Source organism: Podarcis raffonei, chromosome 8, assembly GCF_027172205.1.
Source record: "Podarcis raffonei isolate rPodRaf1 chromosome 8, rPodRaf1.pri, whole genome shotgun sequence".
Classification (NCBI taxonomy): domain Eukaryota; kingdom Metazoa; phylum Chordata; class Lepidosauria; order Squamata; family Lacertidae; genus Podarcis; species Podarcis raffonei.
In genome coordinates this window covers 14,989,439-15,017,115 of record NC_070609.1, presented here as the reverse complement: position 1 = coordinate 15,017,115, position 27,677 = coordinate 14,989,439, and the positions used below count along the sequence as shown (strand labels likewise).

The 27,677-nt window shown below is 45.7% G+C and overlaps 2 protein-coding genes and 1 long non-coding RNA gene across 7 annotated transcripts in view; 2 read left to right on the top strand and 1 right to left on the bottom strand.

The window, feature by feature from the left end:
* LOC128418386 (uncharacterized) overlaps positions 1–19,223 on the top strand; it is a 32,721-nt gene extending 13,498 nt beyond the window's left edge. Inside the window, exons 1-5 of one of the 3 annotated variants that reach the window (XM_053398009.1) lie at positions 10,716–10,804; positions 12,656–12,811; positions 15,387–15,566; positions 16,840–16,977; positions 18,817–19,223. In XM_053398009.1, the coding sequence (XP_053253984.1) occupies positions 10,726–10,804; positions 12,656–12,811; positions 15,387–15,566; positions 16,840–16,977; positions 18,817–19,142 (879 nt within the window). In that variant the 5' untranslated portion in view covers positions 10,716–10,725 and the 3' untranslated portion in view covers positions 19,143–19,223. Of the gene's footprint in view, positions 1–10,715; positions 10,805–11,841; positions 12,192–12,655; positions 12,812–15,386; positions 15,567–16,839; positions 16,978–18,816 lie in introns of those variants that run through there. The other 2 variants (XM_053398011.1, XM_053398010.1) reach the window with 2 other exon arrangements.
* Positions 1–27,677, top strand: part of LOC128418380 (ly6/PLAUR domain-containing protein 3-like) — a 68,506-nt gene that overhangs the window by 26,874 nt on the left and 13,955 nt on the right. Inside the window, exon 1 of one of the 3 annotated variants that reach the window (XM_053397995.1) lies at positions 23,781–24,292. The exons of 1 other annotated variant lie outside the window; for it this stretch is intronic. In XM_053397995.1, coding sequence (XP_053253970.1) covers positions 23,986–24,292 — 307 coding nt within the window. In that variant the 5' untranslated portion in view covers positions 23,781–23,985. Of the gene's footprint in view, positions 1–23,780; positions 24,293–27,677 lie in introns of those variants that run through there. One more of the 3 variants, XM_053397993.1, reaches the window with a different exon arrangement.
* LOC128418392 (uncharacterized) lies at positions 9,341–11,583 on the bottom strand. Its single transcript, XR_008331695.1, has 3 exons — positions 11,355–11,583; positions 10,663–10,867; positions 9,341–9,513 (listed from the first exon to the last, which is right to left on the bottom strand). It is a non-coding gene; the product is annotated as an uncharacterized LOC128418392 (long non-coding RNA).

Below are 27,677 nucleotides of genomic sequence, written 5' to 3'. Positions count from 1 at the left end.
ACATGAACCAGAGGGGGGAAAGCAGGAGGCTTTAGCAGCCCCCTCCTGTACAGAGTTGCCGTACATCCGGAATTTTCCAGACATTTCCAGGATTCGGCCATCAGAAACAGTGTCTGGGTCAAAATTGCTGAAATCTTCAGGCATCAAGAACTTTGGCCAAAAACCTAGAAACAAAACCCGGACACAAATGGTTTTTGTTTAAGTTTTTGAAATATGGCAACCCTAACCCCGCCAGATCATGTATAAATGACACCCAGAGAAAAAATTGTCAAGGTAAGGTCTTTGGAACACCCTGCCACTGCATTGTTCTATTGTTTGTATATATACATCTTTTCCCACCCCCCTCATTTTAGATAAAGAAGTTTTGATAATGAGTCACAAAGGCTGTGCCAGCAAGGACCTTGTGGATGGAACAAAACCAATCAACTCTGGTGACCAACACTTTGCCATCCTGTTCAACCAGATCTACTGTTTTGGTGACCTTTGCAATGCAAATTCGGAAACATAGAGAGCTCCCAAGACCCCTCTCAAGGACACAGGTATTTTTTAAATAGGCCACCTGACCGTTAAGTGAGAACTCACAGTTTCACTTTTTGGGCGGGTGGTTGTCAATAGGGAGGCTTGAAGAATTCAGTTTGGGAGATTTCTAAAGCAAGAGGCCCTGTTCTCCAACTCTTGGGCTCATTTGCCAAAGAAAAGGTAACCCCACTTCGCAAGAAATGTACAAGATGGTGTGCTTTAGGGTGTAATTTAACCGTGAGAGCATGAGGAAAGGTTAGGAGGGAGCCATGAGGGGAGTGGGAACATGGGGTGCACTGTAGGGAAGAGGTGAGTTGGGGGTGAGTGAAGAGTCTGGCAAGTGGAGAAAGGCAACGGTGGCAGCTCCTAATATGTGCAAACATTCACACACACAATAAGTTGGAGAACTGCATTGCAAAATTCGGGAAAGTGTGGGTTTCACGCCATAAGACACACCTGGCCATAAGATGCACCTAGTTTTTAGAGGAGGAACACAATAAAAAAAACATTCCAAACGAAACAGTGGATGTATGGTTTTTGTGGTTCATGTTGTGGCCACAGACATGTGATTGGACGGTGAGTTTGGTGTAGCCCAATGCAAAAGTCCTGAGAATCCATGTGGATCTGTGCTTTGTAACCATGTTTTTGCGCCACTGTGGCCCCAGGCAACAGTAGGTACGTGATTTTTTTGGTGCAGGCTGTAGACATGGACATGCTATGTGATCTGATGGTGAATCTGGGGTGACCCAATGCAAAAATCCTGAGGATCCATGCGGATCCATGCTTTGTAACCACGTTTTAAGTGGGGAGGGAAGGAAAAACACTGAAGGGTCAAGGAGCACCCATGGGGTGTGTGGAGAAGGAGGCGGCTAACAATGCAGGAGAGGGGTTTAAGGGGATGGAGGAAAGGAAGGCAAAAGTTCTCCCCCCCCCAAGCCAGCCCCCTGTTGCTCTCCCCCACCTGCTTGTTTTCCGGCTCCCTGCGCATCCCTAGCACGCTTCCCTGGACGCAGCAGCAGCAGCACCGGAGCACAAAGAGGCGATGGAGGCAGCTGTCGGTTGCAATCCTAGCCGCCAGAAGCTGAGCCAGGTGGGCTGGAGCCTGCGCACAGTGTGACTAGGAAGGAATTAGCAGGAAGGACATGATGCTTTCCCCTCCGTAAGTGGCTCTTCTCCTCTCCCGCTTTGCTGCTTTAAAGCGAACTGAGCCAGGGAGGAGGGAGGGAAAGAGAGCCCGCTCGCTTTAAAGCAGCCAAACTGGACAGGAGCTGCTTACACAGGTGTAAGAGGCTCCTCTCCTTTCTCCCGCTTTGCTGCTTTTCAGCGAGCTGAGCTGGGGAGGAGAGAGAGAAAGAGCCCGCTCACTTTAAAGCAGCCAACCAGACAGGAGCCGCTTACACCCGTGTATACGGCTCCTCTCCTGCTTTGCTGCTTCAAAGCAAGCCACGGAGGAGGGAAGGAAGGATCCTCGGCTGGCGACTGCAGCGGGATCCCCCGCCATCCGTAAGAATTCACTCCGTAAGATGCACAGACATTCCCCCTTACTTTTTAGGAGGAAAAAAGTGCATCTTATGGAGCGAAAAATGCGGAAGTTCCTTCTTTCTTCACACATAGACCTATACTCATACACATTCATTTCAGTGGGTTACCCTGAGTACAATTAAAGTACTGACTGCTTTGAAAAGGGCAAATTAAGTAGGTTCACGTTCATATGCAAAGCAAACCGAAAGATCACCCCCCCCAATCATTACTGAAGACACAGAATAATGGGGGAGCCTCCTATAAAGGGGAGCCACCCTTTTCAACCCAGCCCCACTTTAGCAGCTTAATGGGGTGAGTGATGCTCAACAGGCCCCTTGCTCTTCATTTTGATTTCTTATTGCAGCAGCTGAAGGAAGCAGCTCCAACCAGTGTTACTCAGGCTTTGATTGGGGCCTTGATGATACCGTCCATCGGATTGTGACATGCAGCAGGGGCTACAACCGGTGTTACAGTGGCACCTACAACATTTCAGGAGGTGAGTTCTTCCCTAGCAAATTTATTCCACAGCTGCTCCTGGCCTACAAAACATTTTGCCCCCTGCTGGTCTTTATTGGTGGTTGTGGGTAGACAGGATTTGTTGGGAAACATGCTTTGCCATTAACAGTTCAACATCCCAACCTATTCAAATATGATTTATGTGTGTGTGGCCAGAGTCATTACAGAAGATAAAAGACATAAAAGAGAATAAGATACATGACACAATTAAAATAAATAATTAAAATAGTTCTTAAGACCAAACGCTATGTCAGTTAAGAGTTTGCTCCCCGGAAGAATTTAACAGATTTCCCCCCTCAAAATTGCCACTCTAAAACAAAACAGGCAGCTTTTTCAGAAGTGTAGGGGGGTCTACCCCCTAAGTACTCATGGGTTTGGATTACTCCTCAGGCTCCATGTTCTTCACAATTCCTTGTGGCGTCCCACTGCATGCTGGGAAAAGAGGGGCAACAGCCCTCATGCCTAACGTTTTGTGCCTTTCTTCCCTTCCCTTCCCTTCCCACAACAGCAACCCTCTCAATGTCTATGATCTTCAGGACCTGCCAGCGCCCAGCCTGCGATGCTATAAAGAGCCAAATCTTTGGACCCATAAATATCACCAGCAAGTCGGAGTCTTGTTGCTCCAGCAGAAATTGCAATGGCATGATAATGAACCCAACCAATTATGGTGCGAGGAGCACCACCAACCCATACCTGTCTTATGATCGTTATGGGTCAGGTTTCCAAGGGCTCAGCCTTCAACTTTGCCCTTTCCTGGCAGTCCTGGGAACCACCATCCTCAGGATATGGGGGTGAGGAAGGGGGTTTGGGAGCACCTGAACTGCTGGAACCTGCATTTTGGTTTAGAAGGGCTGTGTTGTGGTGAAGGAAGGAAGGAAGGAAGCTGGGGAATTGGGGTTCCAAGACAGTGACCTGTCCCAACCAATAGCATGTATGGCTCATATCTATAAAATAAAAATTTTATTTGGATAACCACCGCCTTGGGGTCTGATTCTCCCTCCCAAAACCAAGCAATTTGTTTGCTTCCCAAGACCCCACAGATTTCGGCTATGATGGCAAAATACGACGGGCTATACCCAACCAGGTTCTACTCAGAGCAGATCAGTAATAATAATATCACTCAAATCAGTAATAATAATAATAATAATAATAATAATAATAATAATAATATATTATTTCTATCCTGCCCATCTGACTGGGTTTCCCTAGCCACTAAGGGTGGCTTTCAGCAGAACAGAATAAAACTTAAACATTAAAAACTTCCCTAAACAGGGCTGCCTTCAGATGTATTTTAAAGATAAGATAGCTGCTTATTTCCTTTACATCTGAAGGGAGGGTGTTCCACAGGGCAGGCGCCACTACCGAGAAGGCCCTCTGTCTGGTTCCCTGTAACCTCACTTCTCGTAGTGAGGGAACCGCCAGAAGGCCCTCAATGCTGGACCTCAGTGTCCAAGCTGAACAATGGGGGTGGAGACACTACTTCTGGTATAGCTGAAGTTAATAGCCATGCCCATTAACTTCAATGGGACTACTCTCCATAGGACTGGGATTGGATACAACTCATAAACTACATATTCCATATAATAATGTTATTGATTGGGGGGACCCCTAAACCCTAGAAATTAATAAATGCTAGGATGCTGATTATTTGGGATATGAAGGGAGAATTGAAGCTGCAGAGGAATTCCTGACTAGCCTATGCAAAATGACCTGGCCAAGCTAGGGCCATTAAGGAACAATAGGGGCCCTAGAGGGAAGTTGGGGGGTGGGGTCCTGTCTCACAGTGTTCATAGGACCAAGAGACATGCAGGGTGAGGGAGCTGCTTCAGTGACTTGCAACACCTGTGCCAATACCTCAAGGACCGCCTCTTTCCATGTGAACCTACCGGGATCCTGAGATCATCTTCTAAGGCCCTTCTTTGTGTGCCTCCTCCTCGCGAGGTCCAGAGGGTGGCAACACAAGAACGGGCCTTCTCTGCAGTGACTCCCCGACTATGGAATGCTCTCTCCTGGTGCCTTCCTTAAACCACCCTTAGGCGCCAGGCAAACTCATACCTTTTTAACCAGGACTTTGGTTGTTCTGATTGACATCCTATGCCCTTTTAAAATGTGGCTCTTTTCTGGGGGGGGGGGTGTTATTGGGTTGTTGTTTTTATTTTGATTATATATATTGTGGTTTTTATGTTGATCTTTTCTGTGAAACTCCCTGAGACCTCCGGGTATACGGCGGTATATAAATTCAATGAATAATAATAATAATAATAATAATAATAATAATAATAATAATAATAATGTTTGTGTGGTGGATATCACTTGGAAATGCAGCTCAATAAAGGCATTTCTTTTTTTCTTTTTTTAATAAATTTTTATTCATATTTGCACATATATACAGGAAAAACATAAACAAAAAATCCACCACATATCTTATAGCATTTCCAACAATGGTAATCTATTCTACAGTTCTGTGATTCCATGTTGCGTGGCAAGTCCCCTCCCCCATGTGAAATAAAGACACGGGACACATTATTTAAGGTTAATGGGCTTAAAAAGGCCACAACTTTATTGATTACAGAATTGAAAGGTATTGGCCTTAGGCATTGGCTCCTATCGACTACCCGGCATGGAGACCGGGAAGGGTTATCCACAAGCCGTGGGGGTCCTGTTGAAGTACGCCAACTAGGATCCCACGGGTGTCACCGCTCAGGGGCGTGCCGGAGGCCCTTACCTCCCTAGGTTTCGGACAAGGCAACGCCCCCCGGAGTCCTCTACCCTTCCCCTTTTCATTGGGGAAGGTGATGGCGCTTCCTTCCCCCCTCATTTGCATAACAATTACCCCTGCCAATGCCTAACCGCCAATACCGAGGAAGTTGTGACGTTTGCTACGAGGTAGGCGAAAAAACCAAAAGGCTGGAAGTGCGCCAAGTTGGAAAAATTCCTACCAGGCCCCTTGTGGCAACCAACCGGAGTCCATAGCAAGGTCATACCTAGCTAAGCCTAAAGGGTGGGTGGGATGGGAAAACCGGTCAGCTGGAATGGGGCAAAGAGGGCGGTCCCCGGTCGTGCCTGGCCTTAAATGGGCTAGGCCATGCCTCCCCGGCCCGCCGATTGGCGGGCAGGGTTGCAGGCACGCCCGGGGATTCCCCTGTTCTCGCGGGGGCAAAAGGCCAGCCCCCGCAAGTGGAGTGTGGGAGGGGTTAGCCCGCAACCCCCTCTCCTCTCTAGTTCGGAAATGGCTTTCCTACAACTAGAAAGCAAAGGTAACACATGGAAGATGACCTTTGAATTCTTCCTTCCTTCCTTCCTTCCTTGAAAAATCCACTTTTCACTCAACACAATGCAATAAAAACTACATCATATTCTTCAAACAGGAGTAAGACTGAGAGACAAGAATAATATGTTGTTGTTAAGTAGAACAAATGTGATGAAACAATTGCAAATGCCTGGCAAATAAAACTCCACAAGAGGGACAAAAGATTTGGCTGAACAATTGGGGTTTACAATGATAGAAGCAGCCTTTGGAGACTCTGTTCAGCAGTGATTTTAGGCAAGACAAGTATTGCTCCATTACAGACATGAGGCACCTCAGGCCTGGTGGCTGAATGCAGCCCACCAAATGTCTCTATGTGGCCCCCAGGACTTTCCAAAGGCTGTACTCCTTATCCTCAGGTTGCAGCCCTTGCTGTTCTTGACTCGCACCCTCCTCAAGTGATTTTGCAGGAATGACATGTACACTTGAACTATGAAATGCCTCTTGTTTTTCTGGAGGAAGGGTGGAGATGTGTGAATACAGGGATGTGGAGATTGAATGACTTTTGCACAACTGGAATGTAGTTCACACTCCTGGCTCCACCTACTTGTTTGCCTCTGGCTCCGCCCACCACTGGTATAAATACCTCCCCAGGTTGCCTTCTAAGGAATACAGTTCTGGGCAGCAGGAGGGGTCCCCCAACTCTGTCCCGCTAAGCTAGGTCATGGTGCAAGATCAGTGTTGCTTTGCCAGCGACGTCTGCAGAATCTTTCGCTCCAAACCAGAAGCCATCAATCACAAGCCATAATTTGATTAAGACAGGGCCAGCTGGCTGAGATGTCAGGTTGCACAAGTTACACAATGGATGTTTTGTAATGCAAGTTTATTTATCAAGTTTGCTGTTTATTTCTCAGGTTGGGTGTGCTTCCAAGAGGGAAGCATATGTCCCAGCTGTTCCTACTTACCCAACACAGTCCAAGGACACATTCCAGCCAGGCGAAAACAGACAAGGGGCTCAGCTATATAGCTACAAAAGAAAATGTGTGTTGTAAAGTGCAGTAAAGAAATTTGACACTAGATGGTGGTGGTGAGCTATGGAAAATTTGATGTATTTTTTTTCCAAAACCTTTTTTAAAACAAGCATTTTCACAGCATTTTTTAATATGTGTGTAGATTCCACAAAGGAGGATTTGAAGCAGGGCTGGTGATGTGTGTAGTCTGGGGAGAGTCATAAGGAATAGATAGAGAGGCCTCTGGCCTAGGATCGCTCGCCCCTGAAATAAAAGGCTGGCTGAATTTAAAAATAAAAGGAGAGCTGAATTTAATCATAGATAAATGGGGAACGGAGAAAACTGAAAGTGACAGAACATCCCTATTTGCAGCATGATTAAATAGGGACAGCTGTGCACAGCAATGCTTTTGTTTTCACTCAGTAGTGATAGTTACACAGCTATGGATCCTCATAGCCACACACCCTTCTAATTCCCCAGACACAGCCGGTATTTGGCCCTCGTAAACAGTGTCCGGGCAGAAAGCATTGAAATGTCTGGGAAAATTTCATTAAAAATAGCTGAAAATCAAATAAATAAATAAATAAATAAATAAATAAATAAATAAATAAAGCTTTTGTGTCTGGAATTTCAGTTTTTGAAATATGGCAAACCCTAAGCTAGAGCTACTATTTTCTGTGTATCTATGCTCATTGCTGCTACTGGGAGTTCTCAACCAAGTGTTCACAAAAAGGCCTTGCAAATGAAGGTTTTTCAACGGTGTTTAGCAGAATCATTTGAGCAGGGACTGGAGTACTGTCTCACGGTGTTCATAGGACCAAGAGACATGGAGGGTGAGCGAGCTGCTTCAGTGACCTGCAACACCTGTGCCAACACCTCAAAGACTGCCTTTTTCCATATGAACCTACCTGGATCCTGAGACCATCTTCTGAGGCCCTCCTTCGTGTGTCTGCTCCTCGAGAGGTCGAGAGGGTGGCAACACGAGAACGGGCCTTCTCTGCAGTGGTTCCCTGACTGTGGAATGCTCTCCCCAGGGAAATTTGCCTGGCGTCTTCATTCTACACCAGGCAAAAACGTTCCTTTTTAACCAGGCCTTTAGTTGTTCTGATTGACATCCTATGCCATTTTAAAATGTGGCTCTTTGGGGGGGAGGTGTTATTGGGTTGTTGTTTTTATTTTGATTATATATGTTGCAGTTTTTATGTTGATCTTTTCTGTGAACCACCATGAGACCTCCAGGTATAGGGCGGTATATAAAATCAATAAATAATACTACTAATAATATTGTTTGTTTGTGTGGTGGATATCACTTGGAAATGCAGCTCAATACAATGGTACCTTGGGTTACATACGCTTCAGGTTACATACACTTCAGGTTACAGACTCCGCTAACCCAGAAATAGTACCTCAGATTAAGAACTTTGCTTCAGGATGAGAACAGAAATCGTGCTCCGGCGGCACAGCAGCAGCAGGAGGCCCCATTAGCTAAAGTGGTGCTTCAGGTTAAGAACAGTTTCAGGTTAAGAACAGACCTCCGGAATGTATTAAGTACTTAACCTGAGGTACTGCTGTAAAGGCATTTCTTAAGGAAACTAGTGAGAGTTTGGTCTAAAATGCTCTGTTCTCAAGTCCGGATACCAAGGGGGTGTTTCCTATTAGTTGTAGGTCCATTCTGGATTCTATCCAGAAGAGCCAATCCCTTAGTTGACACTTATTCAAAGTCACAGCAGAACTCAATTCTGGAAAATAAGAAGTACCTAAAACATATTGACAAGCTGCTTTCCAGAGATGGTTATCATACTCATTTTCTATCCAGAGGGCATTTGGCTCGTGCTATTTATGGTGGTAAATAAGTCTTCTCTTTTAAGCCCATCAACTTTGGGAGCCAACAGCCCCCTCAAATATAATATGGAGGGCAACAAATATACCTCGGCCTCTAGGAGTTGGTGCCTATGATCTGCTGTTTGCAGACTTTGGACACAGTGGCGTAACAGAAGGGTGGCTGTTGGGGCCTTTGCCCCAGGCACATTTTTTTGTGCCCCCACCTATAGTTCCCATCGAGGGAAGCTGCGTCTGGGCTGGACTTTGGGGCTGGGCTTTGGCGCATGGGCGACAGCAGCAGACCCAGGGGGAGGAAGCCTGGGAGAGACAGCAGTGCTGCCTTTCTCTGATGCTGTGATCGTCCACCAGAGAGGCTGAGGACAGTAGCAGAGGAAGAGGACGGGCTGCCCTGGGTGCCATTTCTGAGGGGGTGACAAAAAGGCACCCCGCGGGGGGCTCACCCCACCGTCCCTGACAGCAGCAAACTCTAGCTGAGCTATCCAGAAGCTATGCACCCAAAGAGCCGCTTCTTCTAAGGATTCCAACAAAGTTTATTGATCCTCAGCCAACACAGTTATATCTAAATACCAGCTGTGTGCATGCACATTTTCTTCACTTTTCTGGGCAGAAACGTTTCGCCTCTAACAAGTCTTGTTTTCATAGTCTGTTGGCTGAAGTCCGTTGTCAAAGCTGGATTTAGGCACAGGGCACTGAGCCAGGGAGAGGTAAGGGAGGTTTTGAGCAGCAAGCTGTTTTGACAGTTCCCCCCATCCTCCACCTTACAGTTCACAGTGAGATTTGTCTGAAAACGGACAAAATGGGCAGAAGGAACTGGAAATCCTAAAAGCATCTCCTCCAGGCAGGTTTGGAGACTGGAAGCTGAAGGAAATTGCTTTGCATTAGATTTTTTATTTAATAATAATAATAATAATAATAATAATAATAATAATAATTTTTATTTATACCCCGCCCTCCCCAGCTAAGGCCGGGCTCAGAGCGGCTTACAATCAATAATAAAAACAAGTTGAATGAAGAATGGCAGATGAAGGTGATTGACTACATGGCACTGGCAGAAATGACTGGCAGAATTCGAGACCAGGGGAGAGAGACAGCGGAAGAAGATTGGAAGAAATTTAAGGACTATCTTAAGAAACATTGCAAAATCAATGAATGTTAGTATGACGCTGGTTTAGAATATATGTGGTTTTCAGCTGTAACGGATAAGTAAAAAGAAAAGAAAGCTAAAAATTTAAATGAAATTTAGGGAAAGGATTTGCTGAATTAACAAATTAAAATCTGGAATACAGAAAGGGGAGGTATGAGGAAGTCGGGGAAGTAAGTTATAAGAAAACAAGGGTTAGAAAGTATACTTGTGGTTTTTTTTGTTCTTTTTTGTTTCTTGTTTTTCTCTCTGTTTTTGTCTGTTTCTATTTTTGTACTATTGTATTTTTTGTTCTGTTATGTCTTTATATAACTTTTGAAACTTAATAAAAAGCTTTTAAAAAAATAAAAACAAGTTGAATGATTACAACTTTAAAACAAAATTAAAATACAACATTAAAATATTAAAACATTAAAATATTAAAATGTAGCCTCATCGCAGGAGGAGAAGGAAAGGAAAAAAGAAAGAGAGGGGAGGATTTATGAAGCTATGAATTTGTCTTTCTGCTTGAGAAAAATAGAAAGGGGAAAGGAGGGTGGGAACCCCTAGACATCCGCCCGACTGTCTTTGTGATTCAGCCATGGAGTGCACATCAGACAAAGAAAAAGGAGCGGAAGATAGGATGGGAGAAGTGGGCGAGGAGAGCAAGAGAGGCCAGCCTTCGTTTGCACCAGCGCAGCTGGTTGGCTATCATTCATTATTAAAATATTAAAATATGGGTCCGCCCCTGTTGGACAGCTGCCTGCTTCTTTATGTAATCCTGTCCTTACCAGAACTGCTCTCGTATTTCAGATAGTCCCTCCTGTTATTCTCTAGCTAGCATGTTTGTGCACGATATATATATATAACCAAACAGCCCAACTCACTCAGATAATAGACTGCTTTTCCTTTTCCTCCACGACTCATCAGGAAACTGTCACCTTCAGACCATGAAGGGTATCGCATTGAGATGGAGAGCTGCAACAGTTGTGCTGCAAAGACTTCTGGCGATGACCTTTCTTATTTCAGGTACCAGTTATTGTTATTGGGTTGTCCTCTAGTTGCAGACCTGGGTGGTTGGGTGGGTGCCAACTACATTTGCACGGAGAAACAAGAAAGAATCCTAAGGTGTATGGAAAAGGTTCAGAAAGGGGCAACCAAAAGGGTTCAAGGGGGTGGAATGACTCATCTGGTAGAGCATGAGAAGCTTAATCTCAGGGTCATGGGTTTGAGCCCCATGTTGGGCAAAGGATTCCTGCATTTAACATGTACATAAGGACTCTCCTTAAGGGCAGGGGGATGTTAACTCTTGCCCTTCCAGACTCCTTCTTCAAGATCTTGAAGCTGACCCAGCATCCTTTTAGTTCAGCAACAAGAAAAATGAATGATATAGTATGTAGCCAGTTTAAGCTGCTGCTCTGTTGTGATTCTCTTAGCCGGGTGCCTTAGATCTGAGTCCAATACACTAGAATTTTTTCTTAGATTAATGTAAACAAAGTAACAAAGAGAAACCTGGACATTTAAAAATCCTCCCAGACAGAAATTTCAAGGAAAAAGAGGACATACTACTACTACATACCCTACTTCGGATGTTTCCCAGATAGTGAACGTCGTATGACTTGCTTAAGTCACATTTTTGGGGCTGCTGGTTGGGAGGAGTGTCTCTATGATGTGGGTTCTCTATCTGTGGGAGAAGGGACCCTGCGGCCGAGGTGGACTGGCTGTTCGTGTCTTTGCTGAAATCTGCTTTTCTTTTGCGATGCGTACTAAGCTTTTACGAGCAGCCCCACCCCAGTGAGAGGGTCCTCCGTCTGTTTTCTGAGTGCTGGTGGGGAGGAGTTTCTCTGTGACGTCAGTTTAGCCCTGTCTGCGAAAAGGAGAAGGTCTGGGCTGCATCAAGTAAAGAGAAGGTGGAGTCATGTCCCCCAGGAGCTTTCCCGGAAAGTGAATGTGGTTTGACTTGCTTCATGCTGGCACTCAGTAGAGAGGCAATGGCTAAGCACCCTAATGTAGTGTTTATAAAGTTGTGGGAAAACCTAGCCAGGGAGAAGCAGGAAATGAAGAAGACCTGAGCCATCTGCTCCCCTCCCGCTGAAGAGGGAGAAGTGGGGAGGGGGTGTTTCAGCTCTTTCTTCTGAGTGACAGCTGTCAGCCAAGAATCTGTATCCTGCCTCTAAGCAAAGGCAGTAAAAGCCGTCAGACCAGAAACTGTGAAGTGTGCTCCCATGGAGCTGTCTGCCTCCACCCATAAATTTTTTTGGTTCAAACTTTACTTTCAAACCTACACTGTGCTGTAGGTTTTTCCCATTATTATTCTCTATATTCTTCATTAAAAGATAAAAAGTGCATAATTACAAGTGCACAGAGTAAGATAAGACACAAAACAGAAGAAGAGAAGAGAAGAAAGAATACCCAGGTAGAAAACTTTTTTTTTCATTTTTATAAATAAAGTATTAGGTTAAGTTTTGTTTAACTACAATACCTTGCTGGGGTTGGGGCTAATACCTATAATTTGGTTGTCATTGTTCTCTTTTGTAAGTTTACATCTGACTGTTGTTGGTGCGAGTTGGAATCCAATATCTGGCATTGGACTAGATTCTCCTCGTGGTCCCATCCAACTCTATCATTTAATAAAGCTCTAGGACTGGCGTTTTTGACATCCGTCTTTCGTATCCACACATTAAACCACTCACTCAGGCCCTTCCTTTGGGCCTGCGGGTCAGAACATGGATTTGGCACAAATCTTTGCCTCCTAAGAACTTCTGCTTTCGTTTTGAAAGGGGGGAACCAATTTCTAGTCCCTGATGATTTCAAGGCAGAAAGACACTGCTAATAGCTTCTCCAGCATCTCATACCCTTTCTCCCCACACTTCTTTTCAGGAATTTCTGCCTTGAAGTGTCATAGCTCCAGCACCATGAATCATTTCACTCCACGCAAGGGCAACACCACGTCAAATACTTACACAGGAGGTGGCATTAGAAACTGCTCCCATGCTGAAAATGTTTGCACAGATGCACAACTTACATTGACTATTGGTAAGTGCTGCTCTGTCAGATGAATCCTGTGTGGCTGCAAGATTTTTGAGAGAGGAAAAGCATGAAATTACTTGCAATCCCTAAAATTCCCAGCAGGATTACCTGGGGCCTGAAATGATGCTTTGCATGCATTCAGAATTGAGGTATTTAAAATGTGTTTTGATTCATTTTATTTTCTATTTGCACATGTTGGGGTTTTTTTGTTTTTGTTTTTACTTTGCACAGCGCATGTGCAGCATCGCTACATACACCGCATGTGCTGTACGTAGCGATGCCGCGCATGCGCTGTACAAAGTGGTTTGCTGCTGGCGCTGCTCCATCACCTTACGGACAGCGGTGGGATCCCTCCCTCGCTGCTACAGCCACATGCAAACAATCCTCCGCTTGCAGCTGCAGCCATGAGCAGAGCACCCCAGCACTGTCCATACGGCGCTGGAGCACCGTCGCCGGCAAACCGCTATCTACAACGCATGTGCAGCGTCGCTACCGAGTCATACATAGCTATGTCGCACATGCGCCCTATGTAGCAACGCCCTGCCTCAGGTGTCAGGATGCCTTCCTTCGCCCCTGCTTCTGGTAGCCACTGATGTCTGAGTCACTCCCTCCCACTCCAAAGAGAGTTGCCTTCTCACACTGCCCCACAGGGGCCTGGGAAGAGGATACCTCCAGCCTTAGTGGCCCAATGGAGACTGACCAAAGGTGAACGTGAGGACAGCACCTTACCTTGGGAGGCTGCAGTGACAGCAACAGGCACTTAGCTCCCAGGCAAGCTTTGTACACAGGAAGCACAAGAAAGGCCAGCGTGGCGCCTGGCTGCCTGGCCTCCCACTAGTCTGTCCACTCTCAGCAGCAAGGGCTGGTAGACTGGCTGGGCTCCCTCACCTACTTGCTTGCTTACTCCATGGCCGTCTCAGCTCCTGGCAACAAGCACTACCTGGCCAGCCCCTGAGGCACCATCCATCTGGGGAGCTTATAGCCAGGGCTGCTGCAACAAACAGCTGTGCAAGCCTTTGGGAGGCAGAGACGAGAGAGGGCACATCAGAGGAGGGAGGGAAGGAAAGAAAGAAGGACAGAGGCCACTGTCCTCGTTTATTAGAATAAACCACAGTTCCTGGGCACAAAGAAAAGAAAAGAAAAGAAAAGGATAAGGGAAGCTGGTGTAGACTTCCATTGTGTTCTTTTTTTATATATAAACTTTATTTTCAGTTTTCACAAGATTACAAATACACACCTTACAAACACATATATTATTTTCCCCAACCCCTTTTGTGGTTCCTTTTCTACTTTAGCTTTAACACTGCATGTTCCACTTTACTCCATTTTAAAGTTATTCTTTCATTTATCTTAGTAATATTTACGTTAATCCTACTAATGAACTTATTAGCATGCCAGAACTTTTCAGATATTCTACAAATTTTCCCCTTTCTTTACCCCCCCCCCCAGTTTCTTATTACACCCATCATTTTTGCCATTTCAGTATAATCCATCAATTTAATCAGCCACTCTTCCTAAGTTGGTTCAGCATTTTCTTTACTCCTCTGGGAAAGCGCCATTCTGGCTCCAGCCCTTCCTTGTGTTCTGCATGCTTGAAATGAATATGCATCTTACTTGCCTCAGAGGAGGATTTGGAGATGTGAGAGTGTAGAAAAGCTCTGGATTTTGCATGGGTAGAATGCAGACTGCCGTTCTATGGGAAGAGCCACACACATTGCACCATCCAGTATTCCTTCTGCCCCTTGCGTCACAGGACAGGCAGGTGGCCCACAGATGCTTGGTCACAGTCTTGGGCTGGTTTCCAACACAGCTGTATAAGGCTTTTGAGGTAAACAGCTGCCAGGAAGTGTGTCATGAGGAAATAGGAAGAAGTAGGAAGTGGGAAGAACTATCAGCATGTTCTAGGGGCACTCACATGACCAAAATTACCCCCACCCATGGCACCAAGCTAGACATGAACCAGCGGGAGGGGAAGGGGGGATTGACAGCCACCCCACCCTGCATTGAGTTGCCCATACATCTGGAATTTCCCAGGCATTCCTGGAATTCGGCCGTCGCAAACAGTGTCTGGGTAGAAATCACTGGAATACAGCAATACCTCCATGAACGTCCGCCTTGTCTAGCATCCATTCTGGCGAATGTCCGAGGCAAACCCGGAAGTACCAGAATGGGTTACTTCTGAGTTTGCTTCTCGCGCATGCACAGACACACTAAATCGCGCTTCGTGCATGCACAAAAGTGCAAACCACTCCACGTGTGTGTGCAGACACGGCGCTTTGCCCTGCATCCTTTTCGACTACCAGCCGGGGCTCCAGAACGGATCCCAGCCACAAAACAAGGTACGACTGTATCCGGGCATCAACAACTTTGGGCAAAACAAAAAGGCTTAACAACTTTGGCCAAAAACAAACAGAAACTTTTGTGTCCAGATTTTCAGTTTTTGAAATATGGCAACCCTAACCCCACCAAAATAAATCAGCCGCAGAGCAAAAATTGTGAAAGTAAGGTCTTTGGAACACCCTGCCAAAGCATCAATCTATTGTTTGTATTTATCCATCTCTCCCCCTCCCCCGCCTTTTAGATAAAGAGGTTTTGATAATAAGCTACAAAGGCTGCGCCAGCAAAGACCTTATGGATGAAACAAAATCAATCACCTCTGGTGACCGACACTTTGCCATCCAGTTCGACCAGAGCTACTGTTTCGGTGACCTTTGCAATGCGAAAACGAGGGTAGTTTCCAAGACCCCTATCAAGGACAAAGGTATTTCTGGGGGGGGGGTGTTGAGGGCCACCAGAGAGGAAAGTGTGAACTCACAGTTTCACTTGTTGGGTGGGTGGTTGTCAATAGGGAAGCTTGAAGATGACACTTTACCATCCAGTTCGACGAGAGCTACTGTTTTGATGACCTTTGCAATGCGAAAACGGAAATGAGGGAAGTTCTCAAGACCCCTATAGAAGACAGAGGTATTTTTTTAATAGGCCACCTGACCGTTAAATGAGAACTCACATTTTCACTTGTTCGGCAGGAGGTGGTCAATAGGGAGGCTGCCTTGAAGTACAGTGGTACCTTGGGTTACAGACACTTCAGGTTACAGACTCCGCTAACCCGAACGTAGTACCTCGTGTTACGAACTTTACCTCATGATGAGAACAGAAATCGCGCAGCAGCAGCACGGCGGCAGCGCGGCGGCAGCAGGAGGCCCCATTAGCTAAAGTTTCAGCTTAATAACGGACCTCCAGAACAAATTAAGTTCTTAACCAGAGGTACCACTGTCTTCAATTTTGGAGATTTCTAAGGCAAGTGGCTAGGGACTCAGGTGGCGCTGTGGGTTAAACCACGGAGCCTAGGACTTGCCGATCAGAAGGTAGGCGGTTCGAATCCCTGCGACGGGGTGAGCTCCTGTTGCTCAGTCCCTGCTTCTGCCAACCTAGCAGTTCGAAAGCACGTCAAAGTGCAAGTAGATAAACAGGTACCGCTCCGGCGGGAAGGTAAATGGCGTTTCCATGTGCTGCTCTGGTTCTCCAGAAGCGGCTTAGTCATGCTGGCCACATGACCCAGAACTGTCTGCAAACAAACGCCGGCTCCCTTGGCCTATAGAGCGAGATGAGCGCGCAACTCCAGAGTCGGTCACGACTGGACCTAATGGTCAGGGGTCCCTTTATCTTTACTAAGGCAAGCGGCCCTGTTCCCCAGCTCTTGGGCTTACGTGCTATAAAAAAGGTAACCCTGCTTCCCAAGAAATGTACAAGACTGTGTGCTTTAGGGTGTAATTTAGCAGCGAGAACATGAGGAAAGATTTGAAGGGACCTATGAGGGGAGTGGGAATATAGGGTGCACTGCAGGGGTTGTGTGAGCTGGGGGGGGATAGGCGAGGGGTGAGTGAGGGTAAAGGGGAGGTACTTGTTCAGGTGTGGGGTTTGGCAAAGGGTTTGGCAGGGAGAGACTCCTACAAAGGGGAGTGGCCTTTTTTGATCCAGACCCACTACAGACCCACTACAGACCCCTTGCTCTTCATTTTGATTTCTTACTCCAGTAACAGGCTCCAACCAGTGTTACTTTATCTTTGGTTGGGGCTCCAGTGGAAGCATCAAGGAGACTATGAAATGCAGCAAAGACTACAACCGGTGTTACCAAGGCAGCATGAACATTACTATTGCACTAGATGAAGGAGGTGAGTTCGCCCTAGGGAATTTCTTCCACAGCTCCTGCCCTCCAAAATACTCCCCGTCTCCACCAGCTGGGCTCACTTCCACCATCAGAACCTGGTGGTTGCGGAAGGCTAGGACTTGTTAGGAGGCATACTTTGGCATCAACTGTTCAACACCCCTCTTCCCTTGGAGATTAGGTGGGTGCAATGCTCAGATTATGGGATAAAGTTGCTTCACTCTTGACCTCCTCTAATTTTACCATACCATGCCCTGCTTCCCTTCTAAAAATATTATTTAAAAGCTGTGTTTGTGCTTTAATTCAAGAAGTGATGGTTGGTGGGCAGAAACAAGGCCTTCCTTCTCCATGATGGTAAATTGGCTATGGAATGCATCTAAGTTTGAGGCACAAAGTCAAAACAATTTCACGTGTTAGAAACTCAGATATATAATCAAGGTGCCAAATGGCTCCTTAAACCAAGGTGACAGTTGCCAAAACAAAATGTCTACTTGCTCTAAAGTCTTATTTTCCAAATGACGGACTGACTGTGATTGATTCTCAGTTAAACCCCTGGCTAGTTCAGATGACCACCTTGAGCTAGGTTAAGAACTTTAAGTTCTCAAAGAAGAAAAATCTCTTCATCCAGTGAAAGTCCACATATATATTGGCCTATTCCTACCTCTTTTTCTTAATGATGACATGAACTATTCATAACGTAAGAATATTCTTAACAACTGTGAGCAGGGCAGTGGGGTGAGGTAAGTGAAGACAAGCGAAAACAATTAGTTAGAATGTTGTTCGCTGCTCCTGCTTCTGAAAAAGCATTTTGGTTCCTGAAATTCATTCTGATTGTGCAGATCAAAATATAACAGATAGAATTCTACAGGATGTGGTATTAGTGTGTGAAAACAGTCAAGATCCAGTGATCCCCAGCCTGGTACCTCCAGATGGTGCAGATGTTAGGTGTCATCCTGGCACTTGGTCGCAGGTAGCCAATAGCAGGTGCAAAACGTGCCTGGCTAATTTCAAACCCTGCTGCCCACGTCTTACTTGAAGACTGCTTTCTTTACAGCAGCCTTTGCCAGCCCTGATGTCCTCTAGAAGTTGGCTGGGGCTGATGGGAGTTGGAGTCCATGACATATGGACAGCCGCAAGTTGGTGAAACCTGAATTACAGCTTCACTGTGGCTCCCTCTCAAGTTTAGCAATGGTGTTCTGATTTATTCCCTTTTTAGCGTGATCGGTCGATTGCAAGGGGCCTTTTGGTGAGATGATGTCTTAATTATACCATCTATTATTATTATTATTATTATTATTATTATTATTATTATTATTAATCTGCAGCAAGCTGCTTTGAGGATTTGGGCACACTGAAAAATGGGATGTGACAAGCTTTTTCTAAATGAAATAAATGGATCTTACTCAGATTCAAATGTGACAGATAAAAAACACAAAGCAGAATGAAAACAGAATAAAATATATTGCGCAGTTAAAATAAACAATTAAGATACTTCTTAAAGCCAAACATTACAGAATCATAGAACATAGAATTGTAGAATTGGAAGGGACACCGAGGGTCATCTAGTTCAACCAGCTGCAATGTCAGAATCTGCCTCCCGGAGTAATTTAACTTACTCACACAAACTTTTCACCTCAAAAATGCCACGCTGAGGCAAAACAGGCCTCTTTTTCCAGAGGTGTGGGGGCCCTGCCCCCTAATAACTCATGGATGTGGGTTACCCGCTCAGGCTCCATGTACTTCACAATTCCCTGTGGCATCTCAATTCATGCTGGGAGAAGTGGGCCAATGCCCTCCATGCCTAACATGTTGTGTCTTCCTTGTCCTCCCTTCTCTTCCACAACAGGATCCAGCTCCGTGCGGATGATTCTCAGGACCTGCCAGCGCTCAGCCTGCGATGTTATAAAGAGCCAGTCCTTCGGCCCTATAAATATCACCAGCGAGTCGGGGCCTTGCTGCTCCGGCAGCAAATGCAATTGGAAGGATGATGGCTTTTATTTCAATATGAGAAGCACTGCCAAGCCAAACCTCTTTTCTGATCAGGATGAGGATGTTAACCTTGGACATGCAACAGAGCCTGTCACCCTGGAGTCAGGTTTCCAAGGGCTCAGCCCTCAACTTTGCCCTCTCCTGGCAGCATTAGGAGCCACTGTTCTTGGGATATGGGGCTGAGAAAGGGGCTTTGGGAGCACCTGAACTGCTGAAACCTGCATTTGGGTTTGGAAGGGCTGTGTTGTGGAGAAGGAAGGAAGGGAGTTAGGGCTGTGATGGCAAAATACTAAGGGCTATAGCTAGGGCTGTCATATTTCAAATGTTGAAAATCCAGACTTTTTGAGCTAATCTTATGGATAATTTGCAAAAACAGCACTGCCAACATGGGCTGCCATACACCCGGATTTTCCCAAACATTTTGCCTATTTCCGACAAGACACTGCTGCCGACTGTTGCCGGATGTATGGCAACCCTAATGATACCCAACTAAGCGCTACTCAGAGCAGACCCACTGAAATCAATGCACCCAAGTTAGCCATGCCCATTGACTTCAATGGGTCTCACTCTCCATAGGACTGGCATTGGAGACAACTCATAAACTACATATTCCATATAATGTTATTGATTGGGGGGACCCCTAAACCCTAGAAATTAATAAATGCTAGGATGATTATTATTTGGGATATGAAGGAAGAATAGAAGCTGTAGAGGAATTCCTGGACTAGCCTATGCAAAATGACCTGGCCAAGCTAGGGCCATTAAGGAACAATAGGGGGCTCTAGAGGGCCAGTGGCAATGCAAGAGAACCACCCTTCCCCCCTGCCCTGACATGTGAATGGAGACTGGGGGTTTGGAAGGTTGCCAGGGTAACAGGGTGTGAGGTGACAGGAAAAGAGAGTTTTGAGCAAATGCTGCTGGGAATAAGAAGAAGGAAGAAGGACTGGCATCTATATTGGGCAGGCTGGCTAAAGGCTGGTGAAAAGAGATGCCTTGGTCTTCCTCTTGAAAGGACTCTTCTGTAAGATCTGGGCTCCCTCCATGCAGACTTAAGGTGTAAAAAGGTGAATTAAGCATATTTCTTAAAGCTGTGACAGTCTCCACCATGTCTCAATTCTCCAAAGGAACACAGACTCTGAGTCAGTGCCTGGAACCCCATGGGCTCTTGCCACTGCTTGGCAGATAGAGGGGGAGAACTTTTGTGACAATATCAAGAATGGTAATCCTTTCCAACAATGGTAATCTATTCTACAGTTCTGTGATTCCATGTTCCTACAACTAGAGAGCAAAGGTAACACATTTCCTTCCTTCCTTGAAAAATCCACTCTTCACTCAACACAATGCAATAAAAATTACATCATATTCTTCAAACAGGAGTAAGACTGAGAGACAAGAATAATATGTTGTTGTTAAGTAGAACAAATGTGATGAAACAATTGCAAATGCCTGGCAAATAAAACTCCACAAGAGGGACAAAAGGTTTGGCTGAACAATTGGGGTTTACAATGATAGAAGCAGCCTTTGGAGACTCTGTTCAGCAGTGATTTTAGGCAAGACAAGTATTGCTCCACTACAGACATGAGGCACCTCAGGCCTGGTGGCTGAACGCAGCCCACCCAATGTCTCTATGTGGCCCCCAGGACTTTCCAAAGGCTGTACTCCTTATCCTCAGGTTGCAGCCCTTGCTGTTCTTGACTCGCACCCTCCTCAAGTGATTTTGCAGGAATGACATGTACACTTGAACTATGAAATGCCTCTTGTTTTTCTGGAGGAAGGGTGGAGTGAATACAGGGATGTGGAGATTGAATGACTTTTGCACAACTGGAATGTAGTTCACACTCCTGGCTCCACCAACTTGTTTGCCTCTGGCTCCGCCCACCACTGGTATAAATACCTCCCCAGGTTGCCTTCTAAGGAATACAGTTCTGGGCAGCAGGAGGGGTCCCCCAACTCTGTCCCGCTCAGCTAGGTCATGGTGCAAGATCAGTGTTGCTTTGCCAGTGACGTCTGCAGAATCTTCCGCTCCAAACCAGAAGTCATCAATCAGAAGCCATAATTTGATTAAGACAGGGCCAGCTGGCTGAGATGTCAGGTTGCACAAGTTACACAATGGATGTTTTATAATGCAAGTTTATTTCTCAAGTTTGCTGTTTATTTCTCAGGTTGGGTGTGCTTCCAAGAGGGAAGCATATGTCCCAGCTGTTCCTACTTACCCAACACAGTCCAGGGACACATTCCAGCCAGGCGAAAACAGACAAGGGGCTCAGCTATATAGCTACAAAAGAAAATGTGTGTTGTAAAGTGCAGTAAAGAAATTTCACACTAGATGGTGATGGTGAGCTATGGAAAATTTGATGTATTTTTTTTCAAAACCTTTTTTAAAACAAGCATTTTCACAGCATTTTTTAATATGTGTGTAGATTCCACCAAGGAGGATTTGAAGCAGGGCTGGTGATGTGTGTAGTCTGGGGAGAGTCATAAGGAATAGATAGAGAGGTCTCTGGCCTAGGATCGCTCGCCCCTGAAATAAAAGGCTAGCTGTAAAGTGGAGAGCTGAATTTAATCATAGATAAATGGGCAATGGAGAAAACTGAAAGTGACAGAACATCCCTATTTGCAGCATGATTAAATAGGGACAGCTGTGCATAGCAATGCTCTTGTTTTCACTCAGTAGTGATAGTTACACAGCTATGGATCCTCATAGCCACACACCCGTCTAATTTCCCAGACACAGCCGGTATTTGGCCCTCGTAAACAGTGTCCGGGCAGAAAGTGTTGGAATATCTGGGAAAATCTGCATGTATGAGATTAGATTTCGGCCAATTGCATTAAAAATAGCTGAAAATCAAAATTTTATTTTTATATTTTTCAAAAATAAATAAAGCTTTTATTTCTGGAATTTCAGTTTTTGAAATATGGCAGACCCTAATCTAGAGCTACTATTTTCTGTGTATCTATGCTCATTGCTGCTATTGGGAGTTCTCAAAAGCTTTATTTATTTATTTATTTATTTATTTATTTATTTATTTATTTCAAGTATTCACAAACAGGCCTCGCAAATGAAGGCATTTCAAGGTTGTTTAGCAGGATCGTTTGAGCAGGGACTGGAGTACTGTCTCACGGTGTTCATAGGACCAAGAGACATGGAGGGTGGGAGATCTGCTTCAGTGACCTGCAACACCTGTGCCAACACCTCAAGGACCGCCTCTTTCCATATGAACCCACCAGGACCCTGAGATCATCTTCCAAGGCCCTCCTTCATGTGCCTGCTCCTCAAGAGGTCCAGAGGGTGGCAACATGAGAACGGGCCTTCTCTGCAGTGGCTCCCCAACCGTGGAATGCTCTCCCCAGGGAAATTTGCCTGGTGCCTTTACTATACACCTTTAGGGCGCCTGGCAAAAACGTTCCTTTTTAACCAGGCCTTTGGTTGTTCTGATTGACATCTTATGCCCTTTTAAAATGTGGCTCTTTGGGGGGGGGGGAAGGTGTTATTGGGTTGTTGTTTTTATTTTGATTATATATGTGCGGTTTTTATGTTGATCTTTTCTGTGAACCGCCATGAGACCTCTGGGTATAGGGCGGTGTATAAATTCAATAAATAATAATACTACTAATAATATTGCTTGTTTGTGTGGTGGGTATCACTTAGAAATGCAGCTCAATAAAGGCATTTCTTAAGGAAACTAGTGAGAGTTTGGTCTAAAATGCCCTTGATACCAAGGGGGAAATTGGTGTTTCCTACAAGTTGTAGGTCCATTCTGGATTCTATCCAGAAGAGCCAATCCCTTAGTTGACACTTATTCAAAGTCAAAGCAGAACTCAGTTCTGGAAAATAAGAAGAACCTAAAACATATTGACAAGCTGCTTTCCAGAGTTGGTTATCATACACATTTTCTATCCAGAGGGCATTTGGCTCGTGCTATTTATGGTGGTAAATAAAGCAGCCAGGATAGGCATCCCACAGTCTCTGTTGCCACAATTGCTTTATACTTACCTCTGCCTCCCTTGCTGAATCACCACAGTCCAGCATGTATTTCTGGATTAAATTTGGCAATGGAGTTCTGGATGCTTTAACTGAAGCACTACAGGCCTATGTTCATGTAGCAGGCATGTAAAAACGGTTCCAACTGCAGAGTATTCATTGCTCATTGTACCTACTCCTTCAGAGACAGGGCGGCCCCCACCCAGAACAAGCCACTTACCTTTCTCATAGAATTGTGGAATGGTACAGTTGGAAGGGACCCTGGGGATCATCTAGTCCAGGAATATGCAGCTATCCCAAATGGGGATCAAACCTGCAACCTGGGCATTGACAGCACCACGCTCTAACCAGCTGAGCTATCCAGAAGCTATGGAAGGGACCCTGAGGATCATCTAGTCCAGGAATATGCAGCTATCCCAAATGGGGATCAAACCTGCAACCTGGGCATTGACAGCACCACGCTCTAACCAGCTGAGCTATCCAGAAGCTATGCACCCAAAGAATCCCAAGGATTCCAACAAAGTTTATTGATCCTCAACCAACACAACGTTATGGCTAAACACCACTTGTGTGCATGCTCATTTACTTGACTTTTCTGGGCAGAAATGTTTCGCCTCTAACAACTCTTGTTTTCCTGGTCTGTTGGCTGAAGTCCGTTGTCAAAGCTGGATTTAGACCAGGGTGGGCAGTTCCCCAGCACAGGACACTGAGCCAGGGAGATGAGACAGAAGTGGTAGCAGCAAGCTGTTTTGGGCAGTCCCCTCCCCCCACTTCAAATTTGTCTTTCTGCTTGAGAAAAATAGATGGAAAGGGGAAAGGAGGGAGGGAAAGGAGGGTGGGAATCCCTAGAGGTCTGCCCAACTGTTTTTCTGATTCTTGATTTCTTTCTGCCATGGAGAGAACATGAGATGAAGAAAAAGGAGATGAAGATAGGATGGGAGAAGAGGGCGAGGAGAGCAAGAGAGGCTAGTCTCCTTTTGCACCATCGCAACTGGTTGGCTATCACTCAGGGGCTCACATGGGACTCCATATAAATATGAAAATATGGGTCCGCCCCTGTTGCACAACCTTCTTACTTTTTGCGTAATCCTGTCCTCACCAGAACGGCTCCTGTCTCCTTGGGAAGTTTCTCCTGTCAATCTCTACCCAGCACATTTGTGCACGATAAAGCCAAACAACCCAACTCTCTCAGATCATAGACTGCTTTTCCTTTCCTCCACGACTCATCAGGAAATTGGTTCTTTGGCTCAGAGGACCTCTCAACTTCTGACCATGAAGGGTGTTGCATTGAGATGGAGAGCTGCAACAGTTGTACTGCAAGGACTGCTGGTGATGACCTTTCTTCTTTCAGGTACCACTTATTGCTATTGGGATGTCCTCCAGTTGCAGATCTGGGTGGTTGGGTGGGCGCCAACTAGATTTGCACGGAGAAACAAGAAGGAATTCCAAGGTAAATGGAAAAGGTTCAGAAAGGGATGACCAAAAATGTTCATGGGGGTGGAATGACGCTCCTATGAGGAAAATTTGCAGCACTAGGGACTTTTTAGTTTAGAGAAAATATGAGAAAGAGTTCAAAGGATAGAAGCTCAAGAATTGTGTGTGGCATGGAGAAAGTGGGTAGAGAACCATCTCTCTCTCTCTCTCTCTCTCTCTCTCTCTGTGTGTGTGTGTGTGTGTCTCAAAGCACTAAAAATCGTGGACACCCAGCGAGACTGAAAGTTGGCAGATTCCGGACAGATAAAAGACCTTCTTCACACAGTTCAAAGTTAAACTACAGGAGACAGGGATGTCCACCCACCTGCCTTTCAGCTTGACTTCTCTTGTTCTTCTCAAGAGCTTGGACAGCTTAGCTGGTAGAGCATGAGACTCTTAATGCAAAATAAAATCAGTTTATGGAGCACTAAGGAGACGTTTTGCATGGTTAGAAAAATGACAGGATTAATGCACTAGGAAGTTCAGGTTAACAGCCGGACACTGAGACAACTAGCCCATCTGGAAGTGCCACGACACTATGTTTTGATGCTCAGCTCTTTAAAGAAGGAAAGAGCTGTAACTGATCATTAATTGAGAAAGCAGATGACTTTGTGTGTACTCTGTGATTGTGCCGCACATCCATGTTAATGGGTGTGGCATTATGCTGAACCACCAAAGGAGAAGTGTTCCAGAAGGCCTGCAAATGCTGTATTGGTAGTCGGCCCCCCAAATAATTGGCAATTCTTGAGAGAATGAGCTCCTATATGCTCATATTCACTTGCTCTGATATATGGCAATTCGCTTGCTTTGATGCTGTGCTCATCTGTGGGCTGTGGGATGCTGGTCCAGAGAGAGAGGAAGCTTTAAATAGCTGCCCCCTATGGCCTTGCCAGCCAGGTTTGATGGGAGGTGCTAGGCAAACTAGCCCATGTTGCTTTGCGCATATAGGCTGTGTGAATGTTTTATTGTTTGTTTGTTTGTTTGTTTGTTTGTTTGTTTGTTTGTTTGTTTGTTTATACATACCCCGCCCATCTGGATGAGTTTCCTCAGCCACTCTGGCGGCTCCCAATCGAGTGTTAAAAACAATACAGCTTTAAATATTAAAAACTACAGGGCTTCCTTCAGATGTCTTTTAAAAATAGGATAGCTGCATATTTCCTTGACATCTGATGGGAGGGTGTTCCACAGGGCGGACGCCACTACCGAGAAGGCCCTCTGTCTGGTTCCCTGTACCTTCATTATCGCAATGACGGAATCGCCAGAAGGCCCTCAGCGCTGGATCTCAGTGTCCGGGCTGAACGCTTGGGTGTCATGACGACCTCTCACAGTTGCACTATCCGTCCCACATCTGTAAAGGCAGTGAGACTCTGCATGTTGTATTATCAGTTTCTTTAATAAAGCTCTAGGACTGGTCATTCTATTGTTTGGCGCATCCTTCTTTGGTATCCCTGCGTCACACCAATTGCTCAGGCCTTCCTCTGAGCCTGCGGTTCAGGACAATTGACGTAGTTGGCAGGATGCCAAAATGAGGATGGGGTGGGCTAGGGGATGCAACAGCTGGGTGGCGAATATCTGGCTGGACTGGGAGTCAGCGGTTGACTAAGCTGAAAGCATTGGACTGGTTCGTTGTCGTGCCAGATCCAGCAGCCATAACCACTGCCTTCAAGGGACTAAGTTTGACAACTGAAGTTTGTGGGAGAAGGGACACAGTGGTCATGGTGGGCTGGCTGTTCCTGTCTGTGCTGAAATCTGTTTTTCTGCTGGGATGCATACTAATCTTCTATGAGCAGCCACACCCCAGTGGGAGGGTCCTCTGTCTGTTTTGGGACTGCTGCTGGGGGGGGGGGGAGTGTCTTTATGACGTCAGTTTAGCCCTGTCTGCAAGGAGGAGAAGGTCTGGGCAGCGTCAAGTAAAGAGAAGGTGGAGTCATGTCCCCCAGGAGCTTTCCCGGAAAGTGAATGTGGTTTGACTTGCTTCATGCTGGCACTCAGTAGAGAGGCAATGCTAAGCAGCCTGATGTAGTGTTTTTAAAATTGTGGGAAAACCTAGCCAGGGAGAAACAGGAAATGAAGAAGACCTGAGCCTTCTGCTCCCCTCCCTGCTGAAGAGGGACAAGTGGGGAGGGGGTGTCTCAGCTCTTTCCGCTGAGTGACAGCTGTCAGTTAAGATTCTGTATCCTGCCTCTAAGCAAATGCAGTAAAAGCAGTCGGACCAGGAACTGTGAAGCGTGCTCCTATGGAGCGGTCTGTCTCCACTCATTTTTATTTTATTTTTTATTTTGGTTCAAATTTATTCTCATTATTTTGACCCAAATCATACTTCTAACCTTTCAGTAAAACAGTAATTAAAAGCCAAGAACTCTTAACACGTGAATACACAATTACAGAAATACAGAAAAAAATTACAAACATTTCAAGTTTTGCTTTTAAAATTGCGGCAGCCAAGCAACTACATTGGAGCAGGGGGCACATTAAAATTTCCCAGATTGTAGATGAATTAGGTAGTGCTTTCTTTTTTAGTATATTCACCTTGCTCATGAGTCCCAAAACCTATTCGCTTTTTCTAGGGATGTTCCAAGCCCTGCCCCAAGGTCAGTTATGTTTCCTTATCGTATGCCATGCTTGTCTCTGATGATTTAACTTTTCTGGATTGGTGTGTTAACGATATGCAAGACCGCCTGCAGTGCCAAGCAGTTGGGCAAAGGTCAAGGACCATTGAGGTGAAATAAGGGTACACTTATTCTATGTGTGTCCTGGGGGACATATAGTAGGGCACAGGGTGGCACCCAACAGATGTATAGAGAAAAGAAAGGATGGGTTGCAATGGGCATTTTTCTGGAAACAAAGTGAAAGAATTGTAGCAGCTTGTGAAACTTGCTGGAAGCAAAAGCCCTTGTTTTACAAGCTACTCATTTGCAGGCTCTCGCTGAGGGCAAAATGAGCAGTGGGCTGGGTGCATTTCAGCAACAGCTCCTCGAAGGAACTGAAACCCGGTACCCACTTCTCGGAGAGCAGCTGTGTACTGTGTATCATGCTTTAGAGCCACAGAATACATGAGCGTATTATTGGAACAGCAATTCCGAATTCTGCCTGGGTCACCCAAATCCCTGAAGGAGTGGGCCCCCATTCTGGAAGATGCGGTATGGCTGCTGAACAATTGACAGACTGGGAGGGGATCCGCCGTGGAAGAGCAAAAGGCTTTTCCAGTTCCTGTATATTAAATGGCCTCGGGCCAGTATATTTGAAGGAGCATCTCCACCCCT